The 24,316-nt window shown below is 63.1% G+C and overlaps 3 protein-coding genes across 9 annotated transcripts; 1 reads left to right on the top strand and 2 right to left on the bottom strand.

The window, feature by feature from the left end:
- Positions 1-3,924: 3,924 nt before the first annotated feature.
- SFXN3 (sideroflexin 3) lies at positions 3,925-9,680 on the bottom strand. Of its 3 annotated transcripts, none has more exons than XM_027672511.1 (11): positions 9,604-9,680; positions 8,060-8,240; positions 7,671-7,841; positions 7,417-7,515; positions 7,084-7,159; positions 6,576-6,661; positions 6,113-6,240; positions 5,938-5,987; positions 5,739-5,788; positions 5,227-5,274; positions 3,925-4,940 (listed from the first exon to the last, which is right to left on the bottom strand). In XM_027672511.1, exons 2-11 carry the CDS (start codon positions 8,221-8,223, stop codon positions 4,844-4,846), a joined length of 969 nt encoding a protein of 322 aa, XP_027528312.1. In that variant the 5' UTR covers positions 8,224-8,240; positions 9,604-9,680; the 3' UTR covers positions 3,925-4,843. The 3 variants fall into 3 exon arrangements, with proteins under 3 accessions (XP_027528312.1, XP_027528313.1, XP_027528311.1); XM_027672512.1 differs by lacking the exon at positions 9,604-9,680 and adding an exon at positions 9,009-9,160; XM_027672510.1 differs by lacking the exon at positions 9,604-9,680 and adding an exon at positions 8,760-8,813.
- Positions 8,907-18,098, top strand: PDZD7 (PDZ domain containing 7). Of its 5 annotated transcripts, none has more exons than XM_027672492.1 (17): positions 8,907-8,937; positions 10,118-10,135; positions 10,755-11,162; positions 11,346-11,486; positions 11,894-12,068; positions 12,394-12,570; positions 12,792-12,939; positions 13,169-13,229; positions 13,670-14,095; positions 14,575-15,006; positions 15,195-15,352; positions 15,530-15,621; positions 15,770-15,861; positions 15,959-16,030; positions 16,537-17,028; positions 17,316-17,416; positions 17,569-18,098. In XM_027672492.1, exons 3-17 carry the CDS (start codon positions 10,970-10,972, stop codon positions 17,716-17,718), a joined length of 2,910 nt encoding a protein of 969 aa, XP_027528293.1. In that variant the 5' UTR covers positions 8,907-8,937; positions 10,118-10,135; positions 10,755-10,969; the 3' UTR covers positions 17,719-18,098. The 5 variants fall into 5 exon arrangements, with proteins under 5 accessions (XP_027528293.1, XP_027528294.1, XP_027528295.1 ...); XM_027672493.1 differs by lacking the exon at positions 8,907-8,937 and having other exon boundaries at positions 9,880-10,135; positions 14,575-14,778; positions 14,965-15,006; XM_027672494.1 differs by lacking the exon at positions 8,907-8,937 and having other exon boundaries at positions 9,880-10,135; positions 14,575-14,778.
- Positions 17,947-23,440, bottom strand: LZTS2 (leucine zipper tumor suppressor 2). The gene is made up of 6 exons (XM_027672509.1): positions 23,384-23,440; positions 22,803-22,871; positions 21,298-21,744; positions 20,430-20,945; positions 19,661-19,930; positions 17,947-19,570 (listed from the first exon to the last, which is right to left on the bottom strand). The coding sequence occupies exons 3-6, from the start codon at positions 21,703-21,705 to the stop codon at positions 18,896-18,898; spliced, it is 1,869 nt and encodes a 622-aa protein (XP_027528310.1). The 5' UTR covers positions 21,706-21,744; positions 22,803-22,871; positions 23,384-23,440; the 3' UTR covers positions 17,947-18,895.
- Between the last annotated feature and the right edge of the window lie 876 nt (positions 23,441-24,316).

The following is a 24,316-nucleotide window of genomic DNA, read 5'->3' as shown; positions in this document are numbered from 1 at the left end:
AAGTGTGGTCACAGCCCTGTACGGCCAGGCACCAGGATAAATTGCATTCCTGGCTCCCCACCTGTGCTAGCTGTCTATTTCTCCTTTCTCCTCCCTTTTCCTGAGCCCAGTGAAGCTTCTGAAACTGGGCTTTGAAGATTAAGCCTCAAGCACCAAAGCCTCCTCCTTCTCCCTGCTGGGTTACTCCATACCACTGTTTTCCCATCTTGTGATGCTTCCATTGAAGCCAGGAGTCTGTGGATGCTCCTGGCAGACCCACATCCATGGCATCCCTCCAGACCTCTGTCATCAGATTGAAACACTGATGACAGAGCCATCACGGCCAATCAGGGGTACCACACTGCTCATGGCTTCCCCTCAGCTTTGGGCTGATCTCCCAGACCACCCCACAGGGATCTGGGGCTTACGGCAGATGAAGCCAAGGAAAAAAATCCACTGTGGAAAAAAAGCTCTGGGCCAAGTGACTCAATGCACGTCATGTCAGGCAGGGCTGGTGAGCAGCATCAGAGCTGGGCTGGTGGGGATGAAAATGGGGCCTGTGTCATGCCAGAAGCAAATGTCACCGGAGATGCTGGGACAGAATGCTGCCAGCACACTGCCTGGGGCCAAGGGGGTCTCCTTCTGATAATACACTCAATCTCTCTCATTTTGCATCAAACACTGCTGCTCCTCTCTGTTTCCTGCCATCTGGAGCAGCCTGACACAGCCCGGTTCTGGCCAGCCCACACCAAGGCTGCGCAGCTCTCGAGGGGTCCCAAGCCACATTCTGGGGCTCCACTGCAGGGAAAAGGGATGGGCAGCAGGCAGGTCCCCCCATCTGCATGCCAGGCCAAACCCACGCTGGGAAGCAGCCAGGCTCAGGTTTCTCTAGGCTTTTCCAGAGCGAATTCCTCTGAAGAACTAATCCGTCAGCAAATTCTTGGGGAAGCAGTTGCAGCTGTGTGCAGGGGCCGGGGGCTCTCAGGCGGCCCCGAGGCGCGATGGCGAAGTGGTAAGGGACACTCTGGTCCCCAGTCTGCCCGGCGTCCCCGGCCAGCTCTATCAGCTCTTTCCTCGGAGGAATCCCGCCGCTTTCGTGGGGCTTTCTCATCCAAGCGCAGGTCATATAACTCGGGGCCTGGAACCGAAGAGGCGGCGGAGGCTGCATTCCCGGGGGATATCCCCGTGCTGGCACGGTGCCACGTAAGAGCGGGTCCCACCGCCCCGTGACCCGCCTGGCTCCCCCCGCACCCCGACCCCGCATCGCTCCCCGCAGTCCCTGACTACCCCGGGTCCTGCCCGCGGGGCTACCCCGCACAGGGGTGCGGGCAAGAGTCTGCGGGGTCTCTGCTGCCACCTCCAGGGCACTGCTGGCCTCGGCCTCGTCCCCTTGCGGTGACACTGACCCTGTAGCTGGAGGCTGCAGATCCTGGGGCAATGCATGGACACCTCAGCTCCACCCCCCATCCCCCTGAACGCTAAAAGCCCCGCCACGAGCAGAGCCTGGAAGCCCCCACCGCAATGTAGTGTCCTGAGGGGTTTGGGTACCCTCCTGGGATGTGGAGATCCTCTGTTCAGGCTGCCCTGTGTGCTCAGGGCTCCATGGACTCCCCAGACGGGGTGCTCCAGAGGGTGCTGCCAGCTCAGTGGCACCGTGCCCGCTGTTCACTTTGCCACCCTCCCTTTCCCCAGCCTCCAGCAGCGCCAGCAGGGCTGGGATGCAGCCAGGGAAAGTGACCCACCACCAGTGCCCCAGCACCCCCTGCCACTGGGGATGGGCACTGGGGAGGGGGAGTCTGCCCGCTCCCCCCCTACAAGAGGCTGCCCATTTCCAGGCGTCATTAAAGAGCAATTAGCTGGAAATTAAGCTGAGAACAAGTATTGATTAGCTCATTAAGGCTGGGGGAGCCGGCTGAGGCGGTAGGAATTGCTGCTGCTCGCCCTCATTATGGGCAAGGTTAAAGCTTGTGGTCGGGCAGCTCATTAAAGATGCCAGGGACCAATCGATGTCCCTAGCCCAGCGCCACCCAACACCCCCAGCACCCCTGGTGACATCCAGCTGCTGCCTTTCTGGGACTGGCCCTTGACCTCTGTGATGAGCCATCTTGGGAAAGGACTGAGCATCCTTGCTCCCCTGCATCCACTGCTGCATCCTGGGCTCCCCTGCAGAGGCAGCACTGTCACCTTTGGGCTTGTCAGCCCCCCAGAACTCACTGGCCAAGTGAGTTTTCTCTGCCCCCAGCCAGGACACCCACGGAAACAGGTCCCTCCTGGCACAGTGAAGTGACTGAGTCTGTGGGCGCTCACTGCAGTGCTGCCAGTTCCAGGAGAAGACAGACACCATGGCTGGTTTGCAGGGCAGCATGCCAGACCTGCAGCCCACTAGAGGTAAATTTGTCATGTCTCAGCCTAGCAACGCCAGCTTATGCAGGTGGGGTACAGACCAAGGGGATCTCAGGGATGGGGTAAAAGCAGCTGGGAATATGGGGACTGGTGAAAGATGTGCAGTGGTTCCGTGTGGCCAAGTACTGCCATGCCACCCTGCCATGTATCCCATCCCCACAGCTCTGGGGGCTCTTGGGGTGAGCCCAGCCCCTGCCTGGCCATTCACCCAGACCCAGCCACCCCAAGTCCCTCCGCCTGTGGTCCCATGTCCCTCCCATTCCCACCTCTGCCTCTTGTGGCCACAAGCAGCTCAGGGCCAGCTCCCAGCCAGTGCACACATGGAGGGTGTCCCCACGCAGCCTGGTGGTGTGTGTGGGAGGAGGCAGGTGTCATCATTATTTTTGTTTTCTTTGCACTGCTCTGGAAATATATTGTGTTCTCAGATAATCCCGTTCAATTACACCACAATAAAACACATAATAAAAACGTAATTCATTTTTCCTGTGCGCTCCATCTCCCTGTGTCTTGGCAAGCTATTAAAAATTTGTCTTCATTTTTCTGGCAAGAGCCTTGTACCTTTTCATTTTTAATTTATGAGAGCAGAATAGCTACTGACAAGCCCTTATTGCACGGCGAGGGGCTGCATTATTTATAAGCCGCCAATGGCTGGCTCAGGGGAGATATTTGCAATATTCTGGGGCTGGAAGAAGGAGGGGGACAGACCCCTGATGTGCCTTTCCCAATCCACTCCCCCACCTTGGGTGGGTGCTTTGTGCAGATGTTCTCCTGGCTGCTCCTCGAGGGGAGCACCCCCAGCCTGGCCTCTCCCAGTCCCTGCCCGCTGGGGAAGCTGTGGCACAGGGTGGCTCTGGGCTGCCTGGCCCTCATCTCACCACTGCTGCATCTGCCCATCTTGGGCTTAGCAGTGGCTCTCACTCCTCCATCCTTCCGCACAGGGCACTGCAGAGCACGGTTGCCTCCATCCCTCCTCTCCCTGCATGGACATCCATCGCTCCTTCTGACTGCCCAGGTCAGACAGAAAGCTGAGGGGGAAGGCAGCTGCTGCCCGCAGCCTTGCCAGGGTCTTGCAACAGCAGCGATGTGCTCTCCAATGTGCTCTCTGATAGCCGTGCATAGAAAGTGGGATAAAAATAGCCCCACAGGAGAGGCAAGCACAGGACCAGGGCCAGCATTGAAGGAGAGCGCTCTATGAGCGGGCTGGAAGAGGGGGTGTGAGTGTGGGCAGAGCCAGGGTGACGCTGTGGCCTCTTCAAACCACTGACATCCAGGGCAGCAGCTTAGCAAAGCTCTCTGCACAGCAGCGAAGTCCAAAGCCGACTGTACTAAAAAAAGCCCTCCTGACAGCTGGATAAGCTTAAACACATGCCAGGCCAGCCAGAGCCACTGCAAAGGCAGTGGACTAGAAAACAGGGAGCAGAGTCAAGCCCTAGGGGGTACAGTGGCACCCAGTAAGCCAACCTGCCCCTCCCTCCTGCTCCCATCCTCACCCCAGTGGCAGTTCCTTTCCACCACATAGAAACTGGCAGCAACATGCTTCTCTTTGCTGTTGGTATTTTGTATAAACAATCTGCCTTTATTGTTTGGTATATATAGGTACATTATATGTATATCAAAAAAACCTAGAGGAAACCACAGTGCATTTAAAGCTATTTGACAAGGTCCACCTGAAAGCAAGCACTCCAGGAGAGGGTAGAGTAACCCCCTGGGGGGAGCTCAGCCCTGAACAGAGATGGCATTAAAATGAGAATAAAAATGGAGACTCTGCTGGGATTAAAATGTGCCATTTGCTCTAGGGATGGAAGGAGCAGAAAGCCAGATTAAATCCCCAGAGCAGCCTGGAGGAGAGCAGAAGGTGAGCTGGGAGCACACGCCTGGGCTGGGAGAGCCGCCCCCGCCCCGAGTTCAAGCCGCTATGTGCACTTCATCACTCACCCACAGCTATTTTGGGTATGGGGAGTTTTCCTCTCTGAAAGCTGCTCTGCCATGCCCAAGCACCAGCTGCTAAACCACTGGGGACCAGGGGGTGCCTACATAGGGGTTCTACCCTCAATTGCTGTGATTGTCTACTGCATCCTAAAGCTGAGGAGCACCATTTTCTTCCTTACCCCACAATTTTTCCTCTACCACAGCTCACAAGGTTCCTGGTGCTGCTGCCCACGTTCCCCTGTGCACTGCACACAGCTACAGGCACACACAGGGTAAGCACAGGAGGAACGCACCGGGGTGCCAGCCAGGAGGTCCCCAAAGCAGGGCTGACCCAGGCATGGGGACAGGGTTTGGTGTGGTGCTGCACGGCTGCAGGCACCCTGGGAAGCAGGGCTGAGCACCTGGAACCTACGGAAACGCAATGGCCAAGGGAAAGCGGCAGCAACCCCAAAGGGATCCGAAGGGCGAAGCTCGGCAATGCGCTGGCCCGGCAGCTCCGTGGTACACATCTCGGCCGCCCCAGGACCCCCATTCAGAGCCCTTTGTTGAAGTAGACCATCTCCAGCCATGGGTCTTTCTTCCGTATCTGATCTTGGACATCAGGCTCCAAGCTGCTCACGGCCATGGAGCTGCCAAGGGAACACAGATACAGAGGATGGAGGGGATACTGTTGGCCTTAGCTTGGAAAACCACCTGCTGTACCTCTTGGGTACAGCATGGCACAGCACAGACCCTTGGGTCTGCACTGCTGTGTGTGCACAGAGATATGTGTGCACGGGTTCAAGCCTCTGACCACTCACAGAAGCAAAACAACCTCTTGGGACTCAGAAAGCACAAGGAGCCCGCACACCCCCTGCCTATACCCCAGCCCTGCCCCATGGGAGCCACATGTGCAGGCGAAGTGTTCATCTGTACCTTTTCTGTGGGAAGAGCGCGCAGCACAGCGGGGTGGCAAACACCAAACTGGAAGGGAAAGACAATGAAAGGAGAAGCTGGGCTGCATACATCTCCCACACCCACCCATGTCCCGGTCCCACAGCAGCAGAAAGGCAGCCCAGAACTGTGCCGGGTGCTCAGCCAGGAAATGGATACGGAGATGCCCTCTCCAAGCTCCAGACCCTGCATTTGGCTCCCGAAGTGGGACAAGTCTGTCCCACCAGTGTGGGAGAACAGCAATGCTGATCCCAAGCCCATGGCAAGCTTAAGAGACACCAAGATGGAGCAAAACAGCTCCCGGCCCCAGGACCTCGTATCCCATCCCATCTGCTGGGGAGCTACCAGCCTGACCGAGCTCTGGCATTCCCCCAAGAAACTCTGGGGCAGTTCTCACCCCGCCTGCCAAGCAGAGACCCCAGCAGCACTGTCCTCTATACCTGGGCTTAGTCTGTGCCCAGGGCAGTGCCACCCTTGGGTGGAGAGTGACTTACCATAATCCCACCAGGCTGACCTGCAGGGGAGCGTTCAGGTACGGGTACCGCTGCCAGGGAGAGGCTGTGTGTCAGTGTGGCCAACAGGGAGGGAAGGTGCCTATTTTCTGATGGTGTGCCAGCTCCAAGGGGTGCCAGCGATGTGACAAGCTCGAGGGGTGCCCCTATGCTCACCCTCCCATCCCAGGACCCCTAGTACCTTCAGGAAAGCTCTCTTCTCCAGCATGTTCATGATCACTGGCGGGATGGCTGAGGCAAAGGGGAAATAGATGAGCCCCCAGTGCTCACAGGCCCCCAGCAGCAGTGGGACCCCATCCCATGCTGCCAGGGACCAGCTGGAGTCCCCCAGCACAGATGGAGGAGGGGACACTCACCCATGGCTGGGGCTGCCATGCCGATGCGGGACACCACCACCTGGAAAATGGCCTTCTGGGCTGCAGCTGTGGATTCTCCTAGGCGGTTCCCATTCTCATCTGTGACTGGGATTCCCAGCTTGAGCTCTCTGCAGGGAGAGAGGCAGTGAGGGGGCCCCAGGGCACAAGGGTGGGGGGATCAGGAGAAAGAGCAGGGGCATGTCTCCAAGGGAAGCTGGCATCCTCCTGTATCCCCATCCACTGCCTGCATAATAAACCACGGGGGATCTCAGCTGGACCCACATTCACACTTGGGAGTGGTCCTCAAGAGGGCTGTATGGGGATGCAACCAGGTGCTTGTACCCTCAAGCCAACCCCCCAGGCTAAGGGATGACAGCAGGGCCAGCAAGGGAAGTCCCTGAGTTCCCTGCCAGTGCCTGGTGAACCCTGACATGACCCCAAGCACCCCAGCCCAGCGGCTCACCTCTGCCTCATTAGTGGGATGTTGATGCAGTTGGCAGCTGCCACAGCCGCAAAAGGCACGTACCGGCCGATGATGGCTGGCAAATGCTGGGGGGAAAAGCAGGAGCACATAATGCAGAGGATCTGGGGGCAGAGCTGGCCGTTCCCAGGTCTGCAACCATCCTCCTGCAAGACCCTGTGGTGTCCCGGCCCCACTGGAGAAAAACATTCCCTCCTCCCCTGGAACTCTCAGCCAGTAAAAGCTGCACAGCCCAAAGGGTTTGGGAGAGTCCTGCATCCCACCCCAGGCCTGGACAGAGGCTGAGTGGTGAAAGAAGCCTGGAGAGATGCAACTGGAGCAAGGCTGGAGGGACAGGCCATCTCCACAGCCATCACTCAGGAGAGCCCTTTTCTCCATTTTCTTCCCCGCCCCAGGTGATGGGGTGAATCTGCTGATCGGCTCAGAGCTCAGGGAGATCCCATGGGAAGGGTCCAGGTGCCCCACCCATGATGGCCAAGGGTCACCTTACCTTGGTGAGAGATTTGAGCCCCAGTGCTGTGACAACCGCCCCTGTGGTCGCACTCACATAGGCTGTTACCAGCTGGCTGCAAGAGCAGGAAGTGACACCCATAAGCCAGGATCCCCTCATCCCAGTTCCCCCTCCAAAGGGAACAGCATGCCCTTCAACAGCACCAGGAAACCTAAGTTACTTTACCAGCTCTACCACTAACTCTGACAGCCCCAGTGGTGTTCAACTCTGGCTGTGCCAGGTCCCCATCATCCTATGTCACAGCTCCCTACTATTCAAGGAACTGTTCAAGGCACACCCCTGGCATTTTGGGGTATCCCAAGGGATGCTTACCTGGGGGTGATGGGTGCATCCCCACTGCGGTTGGTGTAGTTGACAATGGCATTGAAGGACTGGTTGACCCACTGCCAGAACAGCACAGCCGGTGTGGTCCTGCCAGAGAGAGGAGGGTGCTGGTGGCATTGGGGGATGCCACCTGTGCTCCTACAGCACTAGTGCACCGTGGAGTATGGGACATGTGTCCCCTCCTCACCCCAGGGCCTGGGAGGGGCACCCTCCTGGCCCTGGGGCGAGGAGGGGACAGGTACCTGTAGAAGGTCAACATGCAACCGGTGATGGTCATGTTCATGGGGACCTGAGCAGACATGCGTCCCACAAGGAGCATCTTCTCACCCGTGTCAGGGTGGAAAGCTGAATCGTAGATGTACTTTGCCCGCCAAAGCTGATCCTCTGTCAGCCCTGGGGGTACTGTGCCCGCCCTGCCAGGTAAGGGTAGTACCTGTTGAAAGACCCTCTGCCAGCACACGTGCCCTACTTGGTCCCCCACAACCTTAGGGACCAGCCAGGCAGTTTGGGGGGCTGGCTTTGGCTGGGGGGGCGGTCATTATAGCTTTCATTCCCACCTCTGGGGATGGCCCCAAGGTTGTATCCTGCCCAGGAGCAGTGCTGAGGGTACACCCACCCTCTCCCCGGGTACCTGTAGTCCTCCACCACCCGTCGGGCTTCCTCCAGTGTGGCCCCTGAGAGCAGCAGGTTTCGGGGGTCTGTCACCATGAAGAAGTGCTTGGCCCGGCCCTGAAAGGTGCTCTGGTCCCATCGGGGCTCACGGATGTTGATGGTGGCAGGCAAGGATGGTGGCATCTTCTGGCAGGGTGGGGCTGAAAGGGTTATGTGGAATGTGGTGCCTGTGTATCCCCTGACAGCCCTGTTGGGGCAGCTCTGGAGCTCCCCCAGCCTGGGGGGACAAAGGGGTGAACAGGGAGCCTCTTTGTAATGGAGCTCAGCAGGGACCCCCGAGGCCACCCACCAGATGGGGCAGCTCGTGGGTGGTGTGACCCCACCACTGCACCCTGCGATCTGTCAGTGGGAACCCCCCGAACAGCCACCAGAAGTCACGGACACCCCCCACCCAGGTAGGGCACCCCGGTCACAGGTGGGGGACGGGGACCCACCACTTCGGGGCTAGAGCTGCTGCCAGCAGCGGGAGAGCACGGAAGGGCACGGGACGGAGGAATATCCCCCGGGGAATGCACCGCCACACCCCGCACGGCGCTATTTCCGCGGCCGCCCCTCCCCGGGAGAAGCGGCGCTCAGCAACCTCCCACCCCGCGCCGAGCATCCCTCCCGCCACGCGTGACATCCCCCGCCTAAGGACCCGGGGCACCCCCCGCACTCACGACTCCCGGGGCAGCGCCCGCCGTGCCCGCGCTGCCGCCACCGCCCTGCTCCCGCCCGGCGCGCGGTGACGTTCGGGCTCGTCACGGGGGGGCGGCCCCGCGGCGGGCGGGGCGAGGCGGGGCGGGCGCGGGGGGCGGCGGGGACCACGCGTGACCGGGGCCGGCGGTGGGGGGAGCGGTACGTGCCGAGCCGCACGCGGCGCCCACGCGCGGGAGCGCTCGCGCGTGGGCGCGTCCGTGGGCGCTCACGTGCATGCCCGTGGCCGCGCGCGCGTGTGCGCGCTCACGTCGGCGCCTCCGCGCTCGCTCGGGTGCTCGCGTGTGCGCGTCTTCGCACGTGGGTGTTCACGTGCGGTCTCCGCGCGTCCCCGTTTCAGCAGCCGCGCGCGCGCGTGTCCGCGGGCTCGCGCGGGTTTCGATGCCCGCGCCCCGCGCGTGCCCGTAGCGCCGCGCTCGCACCCGCCGCGTTGGCGTCCACGCGTGGCGCGGCGGCTGCGCGGAAGCGCGCGCGGGGCCGCGCCTCCGCAGGAGTGGGCCCCGGTCCGAGCGCCGGGCGGTGCGTGCGGGCACACGCGTGTGTGTGAGCGGGGCCGTGTCCACGCGCGGGCGGCGCTCCGCGGGGTCTGTGAGTGCGTGGCAGGGCACGAACACGCATGCCGTGGAGGTGCGAGTGCATGGGGTGCGTGTGCCTGTGGGTGCGTGTCCCCACGCCGGCCGTGCCCCCCCAGCCCCTCACCCCGGCGTTGTCGGGGGGCGCTGCCCCGGGGCGGCCCCCCCGCGCCGGCCCCCGCCCCCGCCGCCCCCCCGCCGCCCTCCCGCAGCCCCCCCGGCCGCCGCGCATCACCTGAAACCGCCGCGGTGTCGGGTTCGCGCTGGATGGGCCGGGCCCCTCCGGGAGGTCCGGGGGGTCACGGCCGACCGGGGGTGGAGGCGTTCCCCCCCGGGGAGGGGAACACGGGGGGACACCGGCTCGCATCACCGGAGTTAGCGGAGCGGGGGAACACTACACCCCTCCTCCCCTGGCCGTGCCTCAGTTTCCCCTGTGTGGCCCCGGCATGCTCCGCGCAAAGGGAGGAGGTCAGGGGGAACACCACATTCCTTGCCCCACGCAGCCTCGTGGGGGGACGCGCCCCCGGGGCACCCCCACGCCCTGCCCGTGGCGGGGGATACGCACGGGGCTGCCCCACCCCGCCAGCTGCAAGGCCAGCCCCGGCCGCTCTCGATTGACAGCTCCCGCACCCGATGGCCGCGCCGGTCCCGCAGGGAAAGCCAATCCCCGCGGGCGGGGGGGCCGGAGGCGGTGCTGCCCCCCGGCCTCGCCATCCCCCCCGCGCTGCTGCCAGGTGTCTCTTTCGCAGGTGGCACCATGGGGACAGGTGAGGAGGGCACGGGGCGCGGGGGAGGGAGCGACGGCGGTAGGGGGGTCCCCTGCACCCCTTCGAGGAGGGGGTACCGGCGGCTGATGCTCGAGAGGGGTAGCGGGTGGGTGCCGTGGGGGGCTGACAGCAGTGGGGACACCAGAGTGTCCCCTGAGCCGGGGCCATCACTTATTTATTGAGGTCAGGCTGGGGCGAGCAGGGGACGAAGCGGGAGGGGGGGCACCATGATGGCGTTTCACCCACGCCTGGAAAATCCCCGCGGGAACTGCCACAGGGAGCGGCACACCCATCTCCTGCCCTACGGCGTTAGGAATCCAGAGGAGCCCTAGGGAGGGTGGGGAGTGGTTGGAGGGGTCAGGTCCCACTTTTTGGTATAAAGCTGATGTCCCCTTGTCCCCTCTCCAGAGCCTTTCCGGATTTATACTGCCACGTAAAGCCCCTTTGCACCCCCTATTCTGGATTTGCACCCCAGCATCCTTGCTCCAGGGCAGGGCAGCCTGTTCCCATACCCCCATGGTGGTACCCAGGAGTCATGCAACAGTTTGACCCCGAGGACACTACAGAACGGGAGGGGATTGGGCTGGAGAGGAGGTTGTGAATCTCCTTCTCCTTCCAGGCTGTGCTGCTGGACCTGGGTCCTGTCCTGCCAGCACCAAGCACCCACGCCAGCTGTCCTCAGCATCACGCTGCTAAAAGAGAGTGGTGCCCAAGCCTGGGCATGTGCTGCTGGACTATGCCATGTCCCCCGCTGGCTGACGGGCAGCCCTGGCCCCGTGAGGACACAGCCAGCCCTGAGCCAGACGCCGGGACGCCGGAGTGCCCAGCACCACCATGGCCCAGGACTGGGAGGCGGTGCTGTCGGGGATGACGGCGGGCAGCCGGTCGCGGAGCTCCAGCAGCGAGGCCAGCCTGGCTCCCCGCTTTCTCCTCAGCAAGCAGAGCCGCCTGCTCAATGGGACCACCCGGAGCACCCGCGCCACCTCCCCCATGGGCCGTGTCATCCTCATCAATGCCCCCATCGAAGGTGTGTGGTGTGTCCCAGCCCTCCACCCACCCCTATGGCCAGGAGGGCCGGGACGGCAGGGTTCCATGGGTCTGGGGGCAGGGAGGGCTGTCCAGCGACTGGGGATATCCCCAGTAAGAAAGACACCCCTTGCCATTGCTCACACTGAGCCTGAGTGACTCATCCATTCCCCTGTCCCCACAGCCAGCAGCAACGAGAGTGACATCATCAATGCCATCACGGTGGAGAAGAGTGCGGATGGCAAACTGGGCTTCAGCGTCCGTGGTGGCTCCGAGCATGGGTTGGGCATCTTTGTCAGCAAAGTGGAGGACGGCAGTGCTGCCGGTAAGAGGGACAGGGAAAGAGACACCAGTGGGGATAGGCATGTGCCAGCAAGACCCTCTCGAGAAGGTCACACTGACATGGTGCCGCAGCGACAACGCCACCCTTCACGGTGGAAAGCCACCATCTACTCCCTACTGCCTTTTGGCCATGAGGTTTTCAGGCTGACCACCGAGAAGAGCAGGAAACAGGAGTAGGCAGCTGTGTGCCAATTGCTCTGAGCTCCATCCTCAAGCCACAGCAAGGTGGCAAGCCACCCATGCCTGCCATTGCCTCAGTGTGATTGTCAGGCATCCCCACCTCTGTTCCCATGGGGTTCAAATGAGGTCGAGGACACATTTAGGGAGAGGTTGCCAAACAAGGACATCAGTGCTGGTCAGGTGCCCACCTGAGCTGTGTGCCCTTTGCAGAGCAGGCTGGGCTGTGTGTTGGTGACAAGATCACAGAGGTGAACAGTGTGAGCCTGGAGAACATCACCATGAGCAGTGCTGTCAAGGTCCTCACTGGCAACAACCGCCTCCGCATGGTGGTCCGGCGGATGGGCCGTGTGCCAGGAATCAAGTTCTCCAAGGAGAAGACAGCATGGTGAGCGGGGCCAGCACCCCAAAACCCAACCCCCTGGAGGGCATGGCAGAGAGGCCTGGTGGGGGATGCTGGATGACAAAAGGATCCAGAGCTGGGGGAACCCCAGGGTGGGGGGCATCGGAACTCTCTAGCAAAGGTGGGGAGAGACCAGGGTGGGGTGCAGGATGGGATAGGAAGGTCTGGAGCAGGCAGGGTGGGTGCAAGCCCCATCGTAAACATCCCCCATCCCCATCACTCTCTTCCACTGGGTAACACCAATGGCCCCATCCTGCTAGAAGATGAGAGCCAGATCCCCAAGCCCCCCTACACTGTGCCCATTCTCCAGGGTGGATGTGGTGAACAGACGCCTGGTGGTGGAGAAAAGCGGCTCAACACCATCGGAGAGCGGCTCCGAGGATGGGCTGCGGCGCATTGTCCACCTCTACACCACCTCTGACGACTACTGCCTGGGCTTCAACATCCGTGGTGGCAGGGAGTTTGGCCTCGGCATCTATGTCTCCAAGTACGGCTGACCCAGGGGGCATGAGGGGGACACAGCACCCCAATCCATGCTGTGCCCACACTGGGGCTCAGCACCCCCTCCCTGGCTGAGCTCCCCACCCTCAGAAGACTGTGGGCACCACCACCAAGAGTGCTGGGGCATGGGGCCACCCATGTGGAGGTGCGGGGCAGGAGCAGGACTCCGACAAGGGTTGATCCCATGCTGTCCCGTCTGTGCCCTAGGGTGGACCCTGGGGGGCTGGCAGAGCAGAACGGCATTCGGGTGGGAGACCAAGTCCTTGCAGCCAATGGAGTCAAGTTTGAAGACATAAGCCATAGCAAGGCAGTGGAGGTGCTCAAGGGGCAGACCCACATCATGCTCACCATCAAGGTACCTGCACCCAACCCCACGGGATCCTCGGGGGAGGCAAGGGTTGGTGTGTCCCCATACTGGCGCTGCCCCAGCTCGGCCCAGCGCCCGTGGGGCTGGTGCAGCTGCCGGCTGGTTGGGTTTCAGGTGGGTGGGAAGGGGGGATGCATTATTCATGGCTGGCACCGGATCGGGTTCGCCGGGACAGCCGGCATTCACTGACCCCCTTGTCCTCTTCCCCTGTGCATAGGAGACAGGCCGATTCCCTGCCTACAAGGAGTTGGTGGCCGAGTACTGCTGGCTCAGTCGCTGTAAGGGCAATGCCTTGCGGGTACTGGCAGGGACGCAGGGCTGGGGCACGGGGCTGTGGTTGGGACCCCCATGCAACTGGTGTCTTGCCATTCTGGGGAGGGAGAACATCCACATGCCATGGGATCCCATGGCCTTGGAGAGGGCATAAGGCCACCTATGCCACAGCCAGCAGCCCTGTGATCCTGCAGGGTCCTACATGTCCCCATTCTTGGAGAGGACATGATGATCCCTATGCAGTGGCCAGCAGGCCACTGATCCCCATTACTCTCTGAGACTCCACATGTCCTTTGTCAGGAACCCAGAGCTCCCCATGTGCCTGCCAGCAGCCCTGCAATCCCCACAGCCCTATGAGTCCCCACATGTCCCCTGTTTTGGGGGGGATGTGGAACCCCTGGTGGCCCACAGTGTGTCACACTGTGTCCATGCTGTGCCTTTGCAGTGACCAACGGGCAGCTGCAGCAGTTGTCTCAAACCTCAGAAACCAGCTCCTCCATCTCCTCCTACTCCTCGGGGCCAGCACCAGGGACGGTAAATGGGCTGGGGATGGCTGCCCCAGGGCCCCCAGCCCGCACCGTGGATGTGGCCATCTCCACGGAGGATGGGCCGCGGCGGAGCTGGGTGCGGGAGCGCGCCGAGCGGGCCATGCAGACTGAGCCAGCCGCCGAGGGGCTGCCGGAGACACGGCGCACGGTGCGGCCCCCTGAGCTGCTGCGGGACACGGCCATCCGGGGCCAGGGCACCCGCGAGGCCCCCAGCACTCACCCACGCCGGACCTTCACCCACTCACCCAAGACAGCGCTGCTGCTGGCACTGAGCCGGCCACGGCAGCCCATCACACGCTCCCAGAGTGACCTCACCGTCGCCGGTAGGCACTGGGGCATAGCCCCACACAATGGGACTCACCCCTGGCTGGTGTCCCCCTCCAACCCTTCACCCCCAGCCCTGGGAGTCTCACAGCTCAACCCCTGCCCCACTTGGAGTGAGTCTCCTGCTCGAGCATCCTGTAGTCCCTGACTCACATGGATACTTAGACCCCACTCCTGGACTTCCTACAGTCAAACTCTCTGGTCCCTACTCTAGCACCTTATAGCCCATATGGATCCCTGACTACTAGCCCTGGGTATCCTGTAGCCCCACATAGCTGCAACCCTGTCCATGGGGCTTGCCAGGCACCCCAAAGTCCAGCCCCAAGTCCCCTGGAGACCCACCGCACCCCACAGCAGGACTCTTTCCCAGTCAATGTCTCCCAGTAGCCCCTCCAATCCCCCAAAGTTCCCTGCCTCCAAACAAGGTTTGGGGTGGCATCCCCTGGCCTCTCCAATGACCCCCTCTCTCTGTCCACAGAGGAGAAGCGGAAGAAGGAGAAGCCAGATGGACAAGGGGCACGGGGGGCCCCCCCAGGGCTGCACCGGTCCAAGACCCTTGTCAACCTCTTTTTCAAGGGGGGCCGTGCCACCAGCCAGAGCTGGGCCCTCCCGAGCCAGGAGGCCCCTGCCTCTGACCGCCGGGCACGCACTAAGTCCCCAGGGCGCTCCGATGGGGACAGAGGTACTGGACTGGGTGACAGGGCAGAGAGGGACTCAACCTGGGACTGGTCCCCCTTGTATGGGCCTGTTGTGGCATCCCTGGCATGGAGGGGGCATAGGGAGGGGTTCCTCAGGCGTGCAGTTTTGACAGTGGGCAGCGATGTTGCCGACTCCCCTGGGTGCTCACCCCTCTCCATCTCCCTTGCAGTAGGTGCTGTGCAGAAGTTTGTCATCCGGAGCCTGAAGCGGGGTAACGGGGGTGCCCGTGTGCCCAGGGGGGTGTGGGGCAGGCTCTGCATGTGCCTGGCCCTGTGCTGTGTGTGTCTGTCCCACTCTGGTGTGGAGCGAGCTGTTGGGGTGGGGGGCATGGGGAGCTTTCTGGGTTGCCTGGGGCAGTCCTTGCTCCGCTGGCCACCCCTCCTTGATGTGCCTCCCCAGAGAAAAGCCAGCGTGCCAGCATCCTGGGCCCCACGGGCGTCACCACCCTGCAGCCCCATGGCAGCGATCCTGAGGCCCGGCTCCCGCACATCCAGGAAACTGCCACGCGCCTCCTGAGCCCCGACGAGGTGACAGCCGTGCTCCGCCACTGCTCCCGGGTACGCACCAAAGGCAGAGCACAGGCAGGGAAGTGCTGCCACCCTGGGCTCATCCCTGGGAAGCTCCTGCATCCCAGGGGCATGGCGAGCACTATGTGCCCACATTAAGCTCTGGGAGGTAAACTGAGGCACGGGGGGCAGGGCATCCATCCACTGACACCCCTCCTGTGCCTGCAGTACCTGCACGAGGGCAGTGTGGAGGATTTGGTGCGGCCACTGCTGGCCATCCTGGACCGGCCTGAGAAGGTCCTGCTGCTGCGGGATGTGAGGTGAGTGCTGCTGGGGCGTATCCCAGTGTACCCCAATACTGCCCAGCCTGATATGTGATCAACCCAGACTCTCAGACACACTCCTCAGCCCTGATCATGCTCCATCCCAGAGGCTGCCACAACCTGTCCTCCCTCTTTGCCTTGGCAGGAGTGTGGTGGCCCCCACGGACCTGGGCCGGTTTGACAGCATGGTGATGCCCCTGGAGTTGGAAGCCTTCGACGCCCTAAAGAGCCGCTCAGGTGGAGCCCAGCCCCCCCAGGGACCTTGACTGGGGGGAGGTAGTGGGCAGGGGTGAGTGTGGCTTGGGGGGTGACTGGGAGCTCTTCCTGACCGCAGTGCGCTCACCTGCCCTCCGGCCAGCCCACCATGATGTCCCCCCCAAGAGACACCTCATCACACCAGTGCCTGGTGAGTGCCACCCATGGACAGCCAGGACACCAGGCTGCCTGTGGAGCCCCTACTGGATGGAAGGGATATAGGGGCAGTTTAAGGGAGGAGAAAGGGAGCTGGGATGCCTGGGTGCAGGGGGTCCCAGGGAAGAGGGCACCTGGTGTCCCCGGGTGTTGGGAAGACCTGGAGCAGCATTATCTGTAGATGCTAGGTGCCAAGGGGTCTTGGGGAGGAGGATCTGGAATACCTGGAGAGAGCTGGGGTCTGGGGGTCCCTGGATGTCAGATGCCCTAGGGAGGGAAGCTGGGGTGTCTGACTGACTGAGGAAGATTTGGGGTACCCAGGGGATGCCTGTGTGGCAGGGGTCACAGGGAGCAGGGCTGTGTGGTTTCAGGGGGATCCCTGTGTGGCAGGGGTCATGGGGAGTGGGGCTGCAGGGGTCCAGGGGGATCCCTGGGTGACAGGGGTCCCAGGGAGCAAGGCTGTGGGGTCCTGGAGAGATCCCTGAGCCTCTCTCGTTTCAGACTATCGGGGCGGATTCCTGCTGAAGCCGGCAGGAACCCCAGAGCTAGAGGAAGCTGGGGAGCAGCAGGCAAGCCCAGCCCGTCCAAGAGCATCCCCCAGCCCCCGCCGGCTTCACCCCCGCACCTACACCCCACTCCCCGACGTGCCAGTGGATGCCTACGCCTGCACCAGCCGCCCCCTGCCCACCCTTGGCCCTGGGCCCCCCAACTGGCTGCTGGCTGAGCCCCCCCCAGGCAAGAGGCACGGGCGCTCACGCAGCCCCCGGGCCACCTGGCGCAAGGAGTCCCCCGGGACGGCACCTGACGGAGGGGCTGAAGTGCTGGGGAAGCCCCGGCGGGCACGGGCTTCTCTTTCCCCCCTCTTTGGGAGGACAGGGGGTGAGGCGGAGGCTGGAGCAGCCATCAATGGCCCCGAGGATGCCAGCAGGGAAGAAGAGGAGGAGGAGTATCGTCTGCTCACTGTCACCCTCTCCAAGCTGAAGCACTCGCTGGGTGGGTGGCACACCAAGGGACCCCAGGGGTGGGACAAGGACCCTTTTTCTGGCACCAGCATCACTGGTATGGGTGGCGCCCTCTTGACAAGGGTCAAAACCCAGAGCACTCCTCCAAAACGAGAAGGGGGGGAAAAGCTGTCCCTGCCCCAGCCCCTCATCCATGTAGGACCTACCAAAACAGGGTATGATAGAGGTGCAGCTGCCCAGGGGAAGGCAGTGCCATGCCTGTGAGTGGGTGGGGGTCCCAGCCTACCCGGGTGTGAGGATCTCACGGCTCCCTCGCAGGGATCAGCATCTCCGGTGGCATCGAGTCAAGGGCACAGCCAGTGGTGAAGATTGAGAAGATCTTCCCTGGTGGAGCTGCCTTCCTCAGTGGCATCCTGAAGGTACGAGGGAACCTTGGGGGACCCAGCACATGCCATGGGGTGGAAAGACATCCAGACACCCCCATCCCTTGGTACCCCTGGGTTGCTGGCAGTCGCCAGGCACCCCAAAAGGAGCTGTACTTCACCCTGTTGTCTTCCCTTGTGGGAGCCAGGCCGGACAGGAGCTGGTGTCGGTGGATGGGGAGAGCCTGCAGAACGTCACACACCAGAAGGCTGTGGACATCATCCGCCAGGCCTACCGCAACAAAGCCAAGGAGCCCATGGAGCTGGTGGTGCGAGTGCCTGGAGCATCCTCAGAGTGATGCTGCACCTTCCCTTCAAGGAGCCATCCCATGTTCCAGAGGAGCCAGATGGCTTATTTCTACACTGAGCTGTGGCTGGTCTCAGCACAGCCAGAGAGTGGGAGAGCCAGACCCGCCTCAAGGGCACAGAGCAGCTGCCCACTGCAGGACCCAAGGGAGAGCACCACTGGCAACACAGTAGATGGACAGGTGGCCCCTGACCCTTCTCTGGACACACAGACACAGTCCTGAAAAAAACACAGCCAGGGGCTTGTTTTTTAATTGCCGTTTCTGGGTGGTACATAGGTGAGCCAGGCTCTGGGAATGAGACACGACTGGAATAAAGTACAAAAATCCCCCCCTGGAGCCAGGGGTGACCAAGCCACAGCGGGGCACAGACAGACTTTTCCTTTGGTTTGACCCCTGCTTGGTGCCCAGCTGGGCTCCCCACCTCTGCCCACCCCAGGGGTGTCCCCAGAGTGTCCCCAGCTGGCACACGCAGCACCGCACCCCTCTCCCCTGGCAGGCTGGGCATCACAGGGGCATGGGCTCTTTTGGGGGGACAGGAAACAGAGGGCTTCTGAGGGCAAGGGCATGGGAAAGGCACTGAGGGCAGACTGCCCCGTGGCAGGGGTGAGGGGGCACAGACTGGTGGAGTGTGAGCTGGAAGAAGGTGATATGTTTTGGTAGGTCCTATAAAAATAGAGTTATTTAAAATGGCACAGAAACGAATTCCCTGACAAACACACAGAGGGGCATGAAGGAGGCTGGCATGGGCAGGGACAGGGCACATGCCAAAGGACTGGGTGACAGTGCCAGCAGGGATGAGAGGGAGGGGACAAGCCAGCCCTCCCCCTACCCAAGGTGACCCTGGCTGAAGCCAGCACCACTAATCCCCAGGCACTAAGAGGATCAGCAGGAACCAGTTCCGGGCGGCCCCAAGGCCGGGACTTGGCACCCACCTGACCTCACATCTCACGGGCACCCCTCACTGCAGTCAGCACTGATGCACCCTCACCCCAAAACCTCCATGCTGGGGAGGGGACAGCACCTGCAGTCCCCTCTGCCTCTTCACAGTGCCAGCAGTCTACAGAGCTGAGGGGAGAGCAGGGGCCCTCCACAGCCCAACAGCTCCCAAAGTCACAGGGGCTGGAGGCCCCTCCAGCCCTCCAAACATGGGCTGAAGGCAGGCAGCATCTCAGATCTCGGTGGCTGTGATCTCCTCAAAGGGTGGGTCAGGGGGATCACAGGGTTCGAGCAGGGGGTCCTCGCCCTGAAGCCGGAGATGCTGGAGCCGCTGCTCCAGCCGCCTGTTGCGCCGGTACATCTGGATGTAGCTGTATTGCAGCTGCTTCTGGTAGCGGATGACCCGCTCCTTCTCGCCCTGCCATGTGCCTCGTTCCTGCTCGAAGGCATCCCGCTGCTCCTGTCCACGCCGCCGCTCCAGGGCCACCTCCGCACGCAGCCGCTCCAGCTGCCGCCGCAGCCCCGCACTGCCCCGAGGCTCCTCATCGGGTAGGGGGCATCCCTCGCCAGGTGGGGGGCACCCTTCGCTGGGTGGGGGGCATCGCCCACGGGTGGCTTCCCGCAGCCCCACCACCTCCTGCTCCAGCCGGCCAGCTTTGGCACGGAAGAGGTCGGCTTCGCTCTTGCGGCGCTGCAGTTCGTTGGCGCAGACCTCCAGCTCCAGCGCCTTGAGGCGGGCGGCCTCCTGCAGCCCCTGCGCCCGCCGCTCGCCCGCCTGCAGCTGCGCCCGCGCCTCCCGCAGCTGAGCCCGCAGCCCCAGCAGCTCCGCGCCCCGCTGTGCCAGCTCCGCCTGTGCCTCCTTCAGCTGCTGCTTAAGTAGAGAGATCTCCCCCGACTTCTGGCACACCTGTGGGGACAATGGGTCTCAGATGCTGGCCAGGAAGCCCTGACCACTGCCTGCACCCCCTGACATGCCTGGTGCTGCCAGATGACTCACCTCCCACTTGGTCTCCTCCAGCCGGGGTGCCAGCTCAGTGCGCTCCCGCTGGAAGGAGGCGCAGCGGCGCTCCAGCAGCTCCCGCTCCTGCAGAAGCTGGGCCAAGTCCTCCTGCAGCTGCTTCTTCTCCTGCTGCAGCTGCAGCACCTGGAGCTGCAGGACCTGTTGCCCCCGCTGCGCTGCATGGGCTGCCTGCCGCGCCTGGGCCACACAGCGCTGCCGCAGCCCTTCCAGCTCCTGCTCACACCGACGCTGCTTCTCCTCATACACCTGGGCCAGAGGATGCACAGGTGCTGGAGAGGCAGCACAGCATGCCCCCACTTCTGTTGTCCTCTCCAAGACCGGCATCACAGAGAGGGGGCAGTGCATCTCCCCCAGATGGAGGAAGGGTCCAGGAAGTGTGGTACACACCTCCTTGTACCCCTCTATCCCTCTGCATGATGGGCCCCCCATGTCAGCACCCCCAGAGCCTACAGGGCTCCCTCAGCCCCATCACCAGCAGGGAGAAGCCACAAGTCCCAGGCTCATTCAAAAAAGGGCACCCCAAGATAAAGTACCCCAGTCTATACAACTGGCCCCACGGGCCATACAAGACTCTCCCAGGGACTATATAGGACCATTCAGCTGGTGAGAAGAACCCACATACCCAGACCCACAGGAAAAAGCACCCCCTACAAGAGTCTGTAAAGGGTCCCTATTCCCAGCCAAGGGAATTCCCATGCCCCAGGGAGGGAGACAGGAACAGGACAGGGGGACATCAGGGACATACCTGGCAAATGGCCACCTCATTCTCGTCCAGGCTGTCACGCAGGAGCCGCAGCTCGGCCTCCCTCTCCCGTAGTTTTTCCTCCAGCTCCCGCACCAGCATGGCCTCCTCACCAGGCAGAGGCGAGCGCCCACAGGAGCCACTCTCTGAGGAGGGTCGGCCCCGGCCGCTCAGCGAGCCCGTGCTCTTGCTGGAGGACGAGCGCCCACTGTCCGAGTTGGAGGGGCGGCAGCCCACCGGTGGATCGAGGGGGCCATGGGGGGTGGTCGGCAGAGCACCCACCTCTGGGTGCTGGCTGCAGCCCGTGCTGTAGGTGGGCAGGCTGGAGAGGGAGTTGCGCCCAGAGTCTGAGAGGGTGCTGGCACGGCAGCTCAGAGAGCCAGGCTTCTCAACACCCAGCAAGTGGGTGAGGCTCACCTGGCTCTCCGAGAGCCCCAGGCGTGTGCCTGGCTGGGCACTCCGAAGCTTGGATACCACTGGCTTGAAGGCCATGGGGCGGATCAGGGTTTTCTCCACATTCTGTCAGGAAAACAGGGGAGAGTGAGGGGTTGGGGAGGACCCACCACCCTCAAGAAGGGCTGCCTTGGACTGTGATGGGGGGTGCCCTCAGCCCTGATGCCTTCACATCCCAGAGAAGACAAAGGCCAGTCACCACTCACTCCATCCCTTTTCCATGGCGTGCCCAAATGGACTCCCCAAACCCTCTGGCACAGAGAGGACATTAAGGGCATGGGGACCACCACTTCCCAAAGGACACCATAAGTGTGGCCATGTGACCCCAGTTCATACATCTGAGCCAACAGTCCCACCATGGCATGGGGAGTAAAGTCAAGACCCCAGCACCCACCCACCCTGCTGCTGCCCTCCCCACCTCTTCCAGCTTGCCAGAGACGGGGATAAGCTTGGGGGGCGGCCCTCGAAGGTGATCACTTGGTGCTTGGTCATCACGGAGCTCATCTGAGTCGCTGCAGGGGCTGGCAGGAGAGGAGGCATCAAGCCAGTCACCACAGAAGCCACCGTTGGCATAGGAGTGGGTGACGATGGGCACAGACACACGGGGCTCCTCAGGAGTGGCCCGGAGCAGCCCCTCCTGCTTGCAGAAGGTGGTGGAGGGGTCCCCATCACAGGGCTGGCTGGTGTGGTCATGGCGAGGCCGGACGGGCAGGAGGCTGCCCACACTGCCCATGGTGGCGGGGGGCGAGCAGGCAGCGGCACGGAGTTGTGTGGCTCCCTCGGCAGCGGCCTCAAGGGGCACTGGCAGCGTCTGCACGATGGCCATGGCGGGGGGGCCCCCAGTGGGCAGGGGCACACGGGCAGCCTGCAGGCAAGGGAGACAGGGTATTAGAGCCGTGGGCACCACCGGCCATGCCCCACCAGCTGCCAGCATCCCCAGCTGGGCACAAGGGCACTCCCAGGTTCCTGGCCACCATCCCCTAACTTGTGGCCATGGGCTGGCCCAAGCGGAAGCAGTCAGAAGGAGATGCCAAATGAGCCAGAACTAAATTGGGATTAGTTGGAGGAGCGGCACCAGCACCCCTCAAGTTGTGCTCAGCACCCCAGTGGAGCAGCATGGGGCTGCCAGGGGCTGTGGGGTGCTGGTAGCACTGTAGGGCAGCAGCAATGCAGTCCTGCCTCCTGCCATGCCCTGGCGTGACCCTGTCATGGGAAGCGTGCCAGGACTGGAGGCGAATCCCGAGAGGCCTGCAGAGAGCCGGCTCATGTGCAGCCTGCTGCCTGCCTGCCCCATGGCACCCACCAGTGCAGCCCCGCAGAGAGTGAGGGACAGATTCACACTCCAGTGTCAGCCACCTCCTCAGCCCCACAACCCCCACCTCTCTGCAGTGACCCCACAGAGGGTGCCCCCCACACCCAACCATCCACAATGGGGCACAGGGTCCCCTGGAGAGGGCAACCAAGGGGGAATTTGCCTGGTGGGCACCAGGCTCTTTCCCAGCCCTAACACATGGGGGCTTGTTCCCACTCCCTCCAGCTGGGGGGCTCTGCCAGTGCTCTGCTGTGACCTCCGTGCCCCCCCTGCTCCAACCCATGCCATACGCCCGCGTGACGGGAGCCGGCCGACGGGCCGGATCCATCCCCCGCTGCCTCATCGCATCTCGCACAGGGCTGCGGCTGGCACAGGGCGCGGGCGGGGGGGGCCGCTGCCCGCACGGTCTCGCCCGCCGAGCTGTCACCTGAAATCAATCTGCCTGCCAGCGCCCGGGGAGGGGCGAGCAGCGGAGAGATGCCGGCGAGCCAGCCCCCCCGCCACCGTCACCCCCACCGGCACGTGCCATCGCCAGGCACCGTGACCTCACACCACGCTCCTGATGCCCTTGGGTGGGAAGGTGGGTGACCCCCACCACTGGCTCCGCTCACCTCGCCAGCCGCTGCCCATCCGTCCGGTCCACTCAGGCCTCCACACCGTAAACACGGCTCCGCCGGCCCCTGAAGCAGGAAGGAGGAAGAGGAGGGGGTCAGGGCACCGAACGGCAGCAGGGGTTCCTGTGTCCCCGCTGCCTCCCCGTTCAAGCCCCCCCAGCTGGCGGGGCCAGGGCAGGTGGTGCCAGCGTGTCACTGACGGTGGCAGGGGAGCCCGGCGTCGGGTGCGCTGTTCTAGGGTGGAACCCCGGGTGGGCTGCGGTAACCCCGGGAGGGGGGTGGGGACAACAGCCCGCCATAGGGACCTGCTGCTGCCGGAAGAGCAGGAATAAGGGATTAGGACCCCCAAAGGGACATCTCATGGCCCGCCAGCGGCAGCCAGGCAAGGCGCAGTACCCCACCCCAGTGAAACTCCCCTGGGATGTGCGGGTCAGGGGGTCGGACGCCCCCGGGGACAGTGGGTCCCCACACAGCCCGGAGGGGCCACTGCCTCTGACGGTGCCCTGCCAAGGAGGTGGTGGGAACAGACTCCATCTTCTCCCTCCCGCCCGCCCCCCGGTGCGCCGAGAGGGTCCCACCACCGTCCGGGGAGGGAGGGGCTGCCCAGCCGCCCAGTAAAACCAGTCAGCAATTGGGGTGGCGTCACCACCAGCCACTCCGGCTGGAGCACAGCGTTGCCGGATCCCACCGTTCCAACCCCGAAATGTCAAGGGAAGGCTCGGCCCCTGCTCAGCCAGATCCTCACTCCGAGCAGCTGGGGGTTCCGGGCTCCCAGGGACCCCCATGACTCGACGGCACCAAAGGGCCACTCCAGAGCAGGGGAAATCAGCCCCTCGTTCCTCCCCACACACCTGGCACATGTGGGATGGACACCCTCCATGCCCAGCTGTGCCCCTCTCTGGTTCCCCCAGCATCCTGAGGTTCCCTCGATGGTGCTGCTCCCCTTGCCCGCTCGGAGCCCCTCCGCCCCACTGAGCCCCACAGCACCCAGCCTGCCCCACGGTGCTTCCACACACCCCAACCCCACAGCACCCCGAACCGCCCTATGGCGCCCGTGAGCCACGATGCCCCACAGCTCCCCCAGAGTGCCCTAAACCGTCCCCAAAGTTTCACGACACCCCAAAATGCTCCACGGCACTCCCGGGCCTCTGCTGCCCCACACCTCCCCGAAGCGCTCCTAAACCACCCCAAAAGTGCTGCAAAAGACCCCCAAAGTGCCCCCCAGCGCGCCTGGGCCTGCACTGCCCCACGGCTCACCCCTAAAGCACCCCCAAAGTGCCCCGAGAATCCCTCAACTGCCCCAAAAAGCCTCTGGGCCTCTGCACTCGCAGGGCTCCCCATGTGCCCCTGAAACACCCCCAAAGCACCTCACGGCGCTCCAGGGCCGCCACCGCCCCCGCAGCCCCTCAGAGCGCCCCGGACCCCTCCAAATCGGCCCCGGGGGGCCCGGCCCCACAAGACCCCAAGTCCCGGCAGCTCCCCTCGAAGTGCCCTCCAACCCAACTCCCCGA

Source organism: Neopelma chrysocephalum, unplaced genomic scaffold (assembly GCF_003984885.1).
Source record: "Neopelma chrysocephalum unplaced genomic scaffold, ASM398488v2 Primary Assembly neopelma1_97390, whole genome shotgun sequence".
Lineage (NCBI taxonomy): Eukaryota > Metazoa > Chordata > Aves > Passeriformes > Pipridae > Neopelma > Neopelma chrysocephalum.
This window is presented reverse-complemented; position numbering and strand designations above follow the sequence as displayed.